We start from the raw sequence: 12,188 nt of genomic DNA, 5'->3' as shown, positions 1-12,188 counted from the left end.
AAAAGTCTTTTGTCAAACTCTTCCCTAATATAACAACAAAAAGAGCCATTAGAGTTTTATTTTGAAATTATGATTATGGTGGCAACCAAGACAGACCTCCAAGACATCTAATATTTTCTGAACTGCCGCTGATCAGGTATATCAGGTTGAACAGTGCGCTAGGATCCTGTCCCACAGCCTTGATTTTTAAGTGATTGCCACAAATTAGTTTAATTCCATCTATAAGCTCAAAATGCATCAGAGGTCTAATGGTGTTCTGGCTACACATCTGTTTAATCATATTTTGAATACAAGAGCTTGTAAAGTTCAGGTTTAAAATTTAACATTTAAGAAAAAATATGAGGCCAATTTAATACACCTCTTCAAAAATGGTTAAATTGTGGTCATGTCTCAGTTCTAAAGTGAACAGCAAATGGTAATTGAGCATCATCATTTAAAAATGTTGATATTTTAAGCACAGTGGTCCCAGGAGTGGCCACAAGAATCCTCCCATACTTGTGTTTTTTATCTAGATGGAAAAGAACCCACTCTCTCTGTTTGTCAGGTGCTGCTTTTATCTCTTCTTAATGAAAATAAAATAAGATAAAGCATTATCTTGTACTTTCAAGTAAAACAATAAAAAAAAGAACATTTAATTTCTTAAATGCTAAATCCTTCCACATAGAAACATGGATTCCTGAAAAGAAAAAGGGAAAAAAAAAGCTTTTCTATGCAATCTTAGAGACAAGCTAACCGTTCATTTTTCATGGACAGTGATTCTGGAGTGAGATCTACTGTTGGTCTCTCATCCTTTTCATGAGATTAAGACTAGGGAGTGGAACAATTCAGTCTCCACACAGCATCCTACAACCATAATTTCCTCTCCTTTTGCTCCTGGCAGTGCTAAATCTTTTAAGTCCTTTCCTGGAAGGCTCTCCTCCTGCTCGGGCAATTTTAGCAATACCTAGGCTGCTAGCCCTCCTGGGCTCCCGTTCCCAGCCCCCGTTATGCGGGCTCTAGCCTATGACAGCTGAGTCGGTCCTTTCCTCTCCAATCTTCCGGGGAGTATTGTGGATGGTAATTCACTTGCGTAATTGGCTCAAGAGATGAAAATCTTGTATCGGCCTCTCTTAGCTGCTAATCTGTCCAGCTGACTGCAAGCCTAATTGGCAGCTTGTTTAGTAATTTGGCTCCTAAAGTGTTGTATTGATGTTGGATAAACAGCCAGTGGAAGGGGAGGGGACACATGCTGCTTCCTCCATGGCAGCTAGCGCACCCTGCTTCAGTCCCTCCCCTGTATTCACAACGCATCTGAGCACTTGCAGTACCACTCTCGCGCTTTCTTCCCATCCCCTTCTCCCTATTACTGTACTAGCCAGCTGGGGGGCGGGGCTGTTATTACGATTATTGGTTATTAAAATCACGAGTTATAATATGGTCCTCTGTTCTCCATAACTAATTGAAGGACATGGGTTTTTTGATTACTGCGAAGAAAAGAAACAGGATTTAGCACAGTTTGAGAATGTGAGAAAATGGTAGGTGTTACTACTCTTTGTCAGATTTTTTTTTTTAAGATTTTTATTTATTTGACAGAGAGAGGGAACACAAGCAGGGGGAGTGGGAGAGGGAGAAGCAGGCTTCCCGCTGAGCAGGGACCCTGATGCGGGGCTCGATCCCAGGACCCTGGGATCACGACCTGAGCCGAAGGCAGCCACTTAACGACTGAGCCACCCAGGTGCCCCTGTCAGATGTTTTAATTATTTCATTCTTACTACAGAAAAGCCTGATTTAGACCATTCTGCATTTTATCTGCAATATTGTAGACGTTTCTCATATGAATTTTGCTAAATCAAATCAGTTCAAACCCTTCATTGCTTAAAATACAAGGCACATACTTTTTAAATAATAAAAATTTAATGTAGAACAATTTCCTGTTTTTTTTTTTTTTCGAAGTGATGAATACTTTGTAAAGAATGAAAGATGTAATCTATATCGACATGTTTGGAGAAGTTTTTTTTTTTTCTTTAAAGATTTTATTTATTTATTTGAAAGAGTGAGAGCGAGCAAGAGTGAGAGAGAGCATGAGTAGGGGGAGGGACGGAGAGAGAGGGAGAAGCACTTACATTCCCAACTGAGCAGGACCCTGGGATTATGCCATGAGCTGACGGCTCAACTGGCTGAGCCACCCAAGGCACCCCAGAAGTGTTTTTATTAATAGATACTTTGGTTATACAGAGATATATTTCTTATGGAATCATTGTAAATCAAAGAAGAGTGTTTTCAGAAAACTAAAAAAAGTCTTTATTTTATTTTATTTTATTTTTATTTATTTATTTGAGAGAGAGAGAATGAGGGACAGAGAGCACGAGAGGGAAGAGGGTCAGAGGGAGAAGCAGACTCCCCGCTGAGCAGGGAGCCCGATGTGGGACTCGATCCCGGGACTCCAGGATCATGACCTGAGCCGAAGGCAGTCGCTTAACCAACTGAGCCACCCAGGCGCCCTAAAAAAAGTCTTAAAATTGTCTTGGTTCTGGAGGCACACAGGGATGTTTATTTGCAATAATATATAATCAAGACCATTTATGGTTTGCCTACTATGTACCACGCACATGGTTTACTTGTTGGGAATATGACATTCATTATATCCATTCCTCATAACAACTGTGCTAGCAAGGAATTACAGTCGGCCTTGGAGACATGATGTCATTTGACCATGACTACACAGTGAGTAAGCAAGATTCTAACTTCGGTTAAGTTTACTCCAAAAACCTACACACTTTCCATGAGAATTAATGGCAAATAAACAATTTTAGTGATGATGATGCTTCAAACAACTAAAAAAAAATTAATTGGGTTATAGCAGAATTGTAATGATAACTTCTCTCAATTTGTGTAAGGACAAAACACAGCAAACATACACTAACATAGGTGGATGACAGAATATAATGATGTCTGTAGCTCTTCACATTACAAATGCTTCCATGTTCACCATTTCTTTTTATCTTTCTTATCAATCTAAAAGATAGGTATTATTGGTTCCATTTTACAGATAAGACTGAGGTTTGAAGAAGTAACACACCTGCCAAAAGTCAACTAGCTAGAAAGTGTCCCAGTTAGAATGTGGACTTACATTTGAATCCAAATGTTACCCATTCACTGACTGAACATTTGACTTAAAATATTATATCACCAATACTTTCTATTATGTCATTTCTTTTGCCACATTCTCCAAATGACTGAGATTTCACTGTTCACAAATTTCAAACTCCTGAGAAATTACCAATCTAACCTAACATGGCAAGTCTGTCTGAAGACAGTGTTTCAACTCTCTTGAAATACCTAAAGATTCATTTTGCTTGCTATAAATCCAGCTTATCTGACAGGTATTTAAATTAAAACCTAGGTTTTAGTTGTGCTTGTTGTAAACAACACTTACAGGTTTTTTTTTAATTTTTTATTTTTTAAAATATTTTATTTATTTGACAGAGACACAGCAAGAGAGGGAACACAAGCAGGGGGAGCAGGAGAGGGAGAAGCAGGCTTCCCGCAGAGCAGGGAGCCCGATGTGGGGCTCGATCCCAGGACCCTGGGATCATGACCTGAGCCGAAGGCAGACGCTTAACGACTGAGCCACCCAGGCGCCCTGATTTTTTTTTTTTAATCTGTTATAATAATCCCTGAATTTAACTGATGCATTTACATTTATTGTGATCATTGGTATACCTGGATCTATTTTTCCTATATTATTTAATGCTATTTGCCTTGCCTTCCTCTACATTTTTGTGGGGAATTCTCTACATTTTTGTTTTTTCCTTTCTGGCATCTCTTGCTTGCTTATATCAGCTTGAAAATTATATGTTATATTTTTATTGTTTTAGTGATTACCTTTAAATATCAACATACATACCTGACTTATTTCTTCACATTTCCATATTGTCATACAGAGTTTTACTTCCACCTTATTTTTTTTAAAAATATTTTATTTATTTGAGAGAGAGGGAGAGCACAAGCAGGGGGTGGGTGGAGGAAGGGGCAGAGGGAGAGGGAGAAGCAGGCTCCACACTGAGCAGGGAGCCCGACATGGGGCTCAATCCCAGGACCCTGAGATCATGACCTGAGCCAAAGGCAGATGCTTAACCGACTGAGCCACCCAGGCACCCCTCCATCTTACTTTTAATACATCCAAATCAATCATTTCATGGGCATTGTCACCATCATTATTAACTTTTATATATTCAGTATTTTAGCTTTATGGACATGTTTAACAATCTCTTTGCTCACAATTCCTTCTTGATTTTGATTCTTTTTATGAATTCCATTTTCTTCTACATGAAGTATTAGCCTTAGTAATAATTGGTCTTCACCTGAAATTGTCTGTATTTCATCCTCACTCTTGGGAAGTAGTTTAACTGGATATAAAACTCTATGTTGATTGTTATTTTATCTCCACACTTTGAAAATATTATCTCTTATCTTCTGGACTGTACTGATGTTTTTAAGTCTGCTACCAGTATAATTTCATTCCTATGTAGGTTACATCTTTTCTCCCTGGCTGCTAAGTTCTTTTCTTTCTCTTTGGTGTTCTTAAGTTTTATTACAGTGCGTCTAGGTATGACTAAATTTCTATTTACTATTTTCTGAAAAAGACTTGTACTTTTTGAATATGAAGAATCACATTTTTCTTCAGTTGTAAGAATTCTATCATTTTCAATGAATTCAGTCAATATACTCTGCAAATAATGTACCTCCCTATTCTTTCTAGTCCATTTGGAAGTTCTATTAGATGTATGTTGAACTTCTTCCTTCTCCAAGTCCTCCAGCCATTCTATCTTCCATATTTTATCTCAGCGCTTCTTTTAGGTAATCTCTTCAGATTGCTCTTAAAATTCACTGCTTTTTTATTTTTTATTTTTATTTTTATATTTATTTTGGCTGGCTATATTGCTATATTGAATCTGTTGTTTAACCCATCCAGTGAATTTATAATTTTCAAGATTTTTTTCATAATAAATAAGAATCTCAAATTTCTCCTTGTTCTTTACCATACCTGTCTTATTTGTTTCTACAGTTATTTCCTTTTGTTTTTAAAATTTGTTTATAACTATAACTTTTTTTTTTAAGTTTGGTTTATGACATCACCTTCAGTAGGTTTTCATTTGTGAAATGAAGAGTCATTGGGGTTTAAGACATGTACCACCAAAGTGGCTTTGCATTTGCTTCAAAGCCCAGTTTTTATGTTAATTTTTTGGCTTGATGTAATTTTAAACTAGAAACTCAAGGTAGGCTCTTGGTTAACACATCTTCAGCTTCTTCTACTTGGAGCTTGAGTAGAAATGCGATTCTTTATTTTCCTGTGCCTGTGGGTAAGTTTTGTTTTTAGTCTGCTCCCCTCAGGATAGAGCTTTCCAGAGGTTCTGGCTTGATAGGATCCTTACACTCAACTCCTCAGCTTAGCTCCCCAACCTACCTCAGGATTTCCTAGATTGGCAAAATTGGGCATGGGCATGGGGACTGCTTAGGACTATTTCTGGTCTTGAACAATTTCTTTCCTTCAGTCTCAGCTAATCTAAAAAGATTGCTTTATATTTTGTTCAGCATAGCCAGGTATTCTGTAGTTCACGTATTTTCTCATTACTTACTCTTTTGTATTGTCAGGAACATGATTATTTTCTATCTAAGGTGGATGTTTACCCTCTCCTTAAGTGTTCCACGCACCAAATGGTAATGGAGAGCTCTTGAAGGCTCTCCTAAAACACCAAACTCGTGTATCAAGGGGATGAGGGTGATATGTTTCTTAGGCTTTTGCTATAGGTTTAAATGTAGTTTGGTTTCAGAATTAGTACCAACAATCTCCCCCAAAAGTCTGCCCATTTTAAAATCCTGGAAGGGATAAGATAATCTACAGTGGTCATATAGATCCAGTGGTAAAACAAAATAAAAACATAATTATTGGTGAAATAAATTTTGGACCACTGAAGAGACACAGCACCTTGGGAGGGTGGCTTGGTTATACCAACCACTTCCTGATTATGATCAGTATGACTTTTAATTAAAAGCACACCTTTAAAAAATCTTCATCCATTATAATTTACAACTTGCCTTTATTGCCTTAAATATTCATAGAGATTATTTTATTATTGAAATATCAGTAGGATGCTGAGGAAGAAGTCAAAAAGTCACAAAAAGCTATAAAGCAACCTCTTGCCAAGATCTTGCATGTCCATGAAAACGCAGCCTGGAGCAGTATCTATACCAAATTAAACTTTGCTAGACATCTCTTTACATAATATAAAATGTATAGGAAAAAGGTTGACTCCTTATGATGAATATTTTCCCTATCATATCAGTTCAACAGAAAGCAAAATAGTAACAGCAAATACTAATTGTGGGTAACAATGAATTTAGTAAATGAACAAAACATTTAAACAAATGTGGTAGCCACAATATTTCAAAAAGCACACTTACATCTTTTCACTATCAGATCCTTAATAAGCTATGGCTTCTACCAAAAACACGGGCCATAACCAACACTGCCGACTGTCTTTTAAAAATGTGTTAATAATAGTCTTCCTATTTTGTTCACTGCTTTTCTTCACCTTTACAGATGACATTTTTCAAACTATAAAATGCATTCTGCTGGCAAACCTTCCTGCTTCAACAGTTCTCAATTTTATAATAGTAAATCTACATCATTTGCTTCTGAGACATCCACTATCTTTTGGTATGTGACTTTGAATGAGGCAGAGAACAAGCCATACATTTAAAAATCAATATCTAACCTTATCAATATTCATTTTACTTTGTCAATATAAAATACAAAGGTGAAAGAGCAGTAAATAAGCTAAAGCACTGAAATAAATTTGGTGTTCCTGTCACAATTAATAAATGTTGAACTGATAATACTGCTGGCTAGTCTACAGCCTTACAAAGCAGATGAAATTATGCTTTGATGCTATTGCGCTAAAATAGGGTGAGTAAAATTTCAACACACTAGCAGGTAAAGATCAGATTTGGGGTTCTTAATTTCACAGGTGACTTTTAAAAGTATTTTTTATGTATACAATACATAACTGTTTATTCTGGGAGTCTTAAATTGTTGTATAAACCCTGTTCAGGATTATAAAGTTAGAGTGCCAAATTGCAGTTTTCTGACAATGTTTTGGTAAATGTTTTCTAAACCTGCTATTTAACTGCATAATATTTCACAAATAAATCAGACGGGATCATTAAATGATATTCAAGCTGTCCGCCTTTTAACTCTTATCCCCTATTTCAGATGAGAGACAGTTATCTTTACCTCCATCTTTCCAGCTTAGACTGAATGTTGACTAAAGGCAAAAGAAAGTGTAAAAATATATCTCAATTCAGTGTGGTTTTTGGGGAGGTCTGCAAGGACCTATAAAATGGGGAGAATATTCCCTTTGAAATAGGTCTACTTGCTAACTCAACTCTGGAAGCTTACAAATATAATTGACTATTATAAGGCTGAATATACTCCAGAATTTGAAAATTATAATTTTCAGAGACAAGATGATCGAGGATTCATAACCTCATTATCAAAGTGTATTTATGCAAAAGCATTTCTTACTTGAATTTGGATAATAATCTTCACCTTAGAGTTGATTCATTAGTATTAGAAGATATTCTTTTTAAAACTGAGGACTTTTAAATAACCTCATTCTCTTCCTCTTTGAGAGGAACTGTTATGCATGGATTTAAAAAATGCATTGGAAATGAGTAACATAATTCTCTTACTCCACTACTGTGAGTAATTACAAAAATGCATTAAATTTCTATGAATTTTATTCTTTAAGCAAAAAAAAAAATCTAGTAATATAATCAAAATCCTGAATCTTAAAAGAATCACAACAGTTCTGAAAGATAACGTCTGGAATATGCTGGTATAAGCTTATGAATGTTTTAGGCTAAAGTTTAATGTTTATACCCATACTCCGTATAAATGATTTTCTCTGATGCTACTGAGTTGTAACGTCAAAATCACCTTGTAGAAATAATTATATTATCCTCTCCTCAACCATTACGCATTTTCCTTCTCACTTCACATATGTTCAGAGTGTTAGAACCTGACCCTGATATTCTCTCTTCCTTATTGCCGGCACTAAGGTGCTTTAGTCACATCCCTAAGATTGTTCTTGTACTATTTCTGCCACTAATGTTTGAATCATTGAAAAGATAAGAGAATTCAGGGGACCATTCAACTGGAATGGGGATATTAAAGAATCCTACACCAGCCTTATGAAAGATTTGAGTTGAAGAACTTATGACATGGATTCGATCTAAAAGTGGCTATATGTTCCTGCATAAAGATATATTAGAAGTATTCTCATGAATGTTCTGTATCTCTACATAGCAATATTTAGGTAACTCTTCCATGAAACTTAAGATATAATAGCAGGTTCAAATAAACATATGCAATAGAACAGTCTTCACAAATATATTCTTACAAAAAAGCCATATGTTGTCATGGAAAAAATAGGGATTTAGGAAGTCATGGGGGGTTGTAGGCTTGAAACCTCCCTTTGCCATTCAATAATTATATCTTCTTAGGGAATGAAGAAAAACCATCACTTCTCTGAATCTTAATTTTATGGTGTAAAGTGATGCTAATACCACCTAGCTCACAAACTTGTTACAAAGATAAAATGAAATAATAAAGTTTCTGTTACAGAGTAGGAACCCAATCAGTGGTAAATATTATTCTATATAAATACACTTCCACACACAGGTGTTTCTTATTTCCAAATTCTGAAAATTCAATATAGCTACAAGATGACGATCAATATTATATTACTTATAATCAATATTATATTATATCAATATTATATTACTCATAACCATATGTATAATGTCATAATGTCGCCCTTTATATATAGATGGAACAACTGGATTATGAGCGCTCCAATTTTAAGTCATTCCATTTTTTAGTACTGAACTATAGGACAGATCCCCAAGCTCCACATTTTTTCTTTGATTTCTTTGAAATCACCATGTCAAGATTTTTTCCCCCTTCTCATAGTTTATTCTCCTGGTTGACATGAATCTTATTTTCATAGTCTATAAATCATCATGGAAAAAATGACTTTTCCTATGAAAGGCTTCCCAAATGAAGTTAAAGGAAAGTTTATAAATCTGAATGGTTAAGGATCCCAGGCAAGAGGCCAAGGCTATTAGTCTTTGTAACTGACCAAGTATCTACACTCAAAACATTTCTTAGAGTCAGTTTGCTGCATCACAAATCCATGATGGTTAACTGTAGTTTATTCCTAGGTGGGTGAGTGTCTACATTTTAAGGCCTAGTTAGCTTCCTCCTTTCACTGGTTTTTATCTCTGCCTTCCTTTTCATTGCTCTTGCATGAGATTTGGTTAAACATACTGTTATTCATATCCTTCACCACGAAGCTTGAGCCTTTGCCCTTCTAGGAAGGCTTCCTGCCCCCTCTGGTCTAGTGACTTCTCCCTGCTCAGCACTTGGGCTTTCCCCTACCCCACACTCATTAGAATGAAATGTTATTAGGATGTGATTTTTTGAGGTGGAAATAATGAGAGACTTTTTATTCTAATGAAGACTTTTTTTTTTTTAAAGTAGGCTCCACGCCCAATGTGGGGCTTGAACTCACTACGACCCCGAGATCAAGAGTCGCATGCTCTACCGACAGAGTCAGCCAGGCACCCGTGTTTAAATAGGAAAGACAAATCAAGAATTGCTGCAGACCTGGGACTAGAAACCAGAATGACGCACTCATGGTTAACTTTCCATCTTTTATAATATGGGGTCTTGTGTTTTGAGGCTGCTCCTTATACTTTTGAATTTCTTACTATTAATTTCTTCTGGAATTATTTGCCTTTTGACCTATTTATGCCTCACTGTCCCAACCAGTCTATAAATTTCTGGAGGCCAAAGACACAGCCTTTGAAGTTTTTGTATCCTTTAATACCTCACACAGAGTCTTGCATTAGGGCGGGTGTGTAGCAAATGTTGTATTGATTGGCTGCCTGAAAAATCTACACAAGGAACACGCAATATATCCTGACACCAAATGCAAATGATTTAATAGTTGCTTGTAACTGTGCCTCTTCTTCAGTGTAAGCGATTTAGAATTATCTGTATTTTCTTCTTGATGATTTATGAACTTTATATTTGTATTCTGCCCCAACCCTTTTTTGCTTTACCTGCTGTAGTAGGTCCAGGCAAAGGTGCAGCTTTTCTTCTCCGTTTGATATCTCCCGTGCATAAGGATCCTAAATGCATGCTTGTTTGCCTACAAGTAATTATCAGAAAAAACTATTAACAAAGGAGGAAAAAAATGACACATAAATACACAGCTTGTATAATCTGAACCTAAATCAAAACATTCTCAACAAAGATGGAGCAGCATAGTAAAACCACCAATCTTGTTTATATCGAAACATAATTACGTTTGTTGACAAGCGTTCAGCAGCTAAATGCGCCATCATAAATTGTTACTGGAATGAATAATATAAAAGGAATGCTTTTTAATTTTCAAAACTGGCAATCTTTCTAGCTCAACATAAAATCAAGTACTGTTGTTTCTGACAGGAAAATAGCTAAGATTAATTATCTAAAGAGATCACAATATTGTTGCTAGGTTATCAATTGGTTACTAATGCTTTACTGTCAGAGCAATATTTATTACAGGAAAAGTATGATCAATTTCTCTTAGGATATTATGTGGCAGTGAATTCTCTTAAAACATTTTAAACAGATAGAAGGAAATAGTGATGTTCTCTCTTATAATTTATATGATTAGAATTCTTTAGTTAATTGTTTATTAGCTAGGTGAGGAAGCATAATTTGAATGTGTTAATGCTGGTCTACTGCCCCTGAGGAGGCTAACATGGTATTGGATTATATTTGTAAAGACATGATATATAAGAACTGAGAAGCAGACCTTCTGCAATTCTTGAAACTAGTTAGAATTGGATTATTTTGCCTAATTATGGACTCCTAAGTTAAAAAGTTTTGGGGAATTAGAAATGGCCCAATTGAAAATCAAGAAAAAAACAACACAAAGACGGAAAGGATTTTAAAGTCTTTAAACATTTCAAGCTATAAAAGGACTCTGTTCATTTCCTGGATCATAATCCCTGATGTGGGGTTGGGACAGTGTCTGGGGATCATGAAGCAGAAATAAATGATGCATATTTATTATAGCACGGGTTCTTTTAGTAATTCACAGAGATATCTGGTGATATCCTGAAGTTTTATATTTAACCTAGCAAGGCCTGTTGAATCAATGTCCTCTCTATATCCTGTTGTTTCTGAATGGCCCAACAAACATTTGTTCCTTTCCATCTCCTTATGAATTGTATTCCTCCCCTTTTAAGTCCCAGACTCCTATCCCCCTTCTCCTTAGTTCAGGATGACATATACACCTCCTTTTGCCTCATTGTCTTTGGAATCTCATGTTTGTGTGGGTTCCCTGTATGTACAGAATCTAATTTGATTTCCTCCTACTAATCTGTCTCACGTCAGTTTGATTCTTAGTCCAGCTAGAAGAATCTTGAAAGACAGAGAAAAATTATTTTCTCCCCTACTTACCCAGATTATTAGAGAAAAATTTAAAAGGAAAAAATTCAAGTAAGAACCAAGATATGTATTTACACACATACTCTCAGGTATTTAAATATAATGAAAAATTGGAACTGGGGAGTAAAATTTACATATAGGTTCTACCTATATAGCACAAAGTAAAGTACAATAATGATCTGGCTGATCCACAATCAAATAAATACACTGTAAAAATCTATCAATATAGGTGTAATAGTAAATAGGCATTTGTCTAGTTTTCTCTTCCTTTTGTATTGTGTACTGTTTCTCTGTTACAGAATATATATACTTATTAAAATATTTAAAAAAATTAGTTCATTCAGGTAGTGACTAACTTTGCAGAAACACACACATACACAGGTCAAAAGTTTTTAGATATGCAAAACTGTCTGGATTTTGAGGTGTGGTCCTGGCTCCAATGCAAAGAAAAATGAATGATTATGATCCCATTTATTTTTTTAAAACTATTAGAAATTTAAAAAAACTATAGTTATCAGAGAAGACACATCCTTTTTATACAAAATTAATGAATTCATTTATTCAGCAAGCATTTATTAGTGTCTACTATTGACTTAGCATTAAGATCCCACAGAGATGGTGACAATAGGACAGTAGGAAA

At 35.6% G+C, this 12,188-nt stretch overlaps 1 protein-coding gene across 4 annotated transcripts in view; it reads right to left on the bottom strand.

Annotated features, from left to right (window-relative positions):
• Positions 1 to 12,188, bottom strand: part of GPATCH2 (G-patch domain containing 2) — a 173,202-nt gene that overhangs the window by 6,283 nt on the left and 154,731 nt on the right. For all 4 annotated transcript variants that reach the window (XM_025892263.2, XM_073884095.1, XM_025892264.2 and 1 more), the window contains one exon: positions 10,171 to 10,259. In XM_025892263.2, the coding sequence (XP_025748048.1) occupies positions 10,171 to 10,259 (89 nt within the window). The remainder of the gene's footprint in view (positions 1 to 10,170; positions 10,260 to 12,188) is intronic.

The sequence above is a fragment of the Callorhinus ursinus genome, unplaced genomic scaffold (assembly GCF_003265705.2).
Source record: "Callorhinus ursinus isolate GAN/ISIS: 27379988/994484 unplaced genomic scaffold, GSC_fseal_2.0 scaffold54, whole genome shotgun sequence".
Lineage (NCBI taxonomy): Eukaryota > Metazoa > Chordata > Mammalia > Carnivora > Otariidae > Callorhinus > Callorhinus ursinus.
This window is presented reverse-complemented; position numbering and strand designations above follow the sequence as displayed.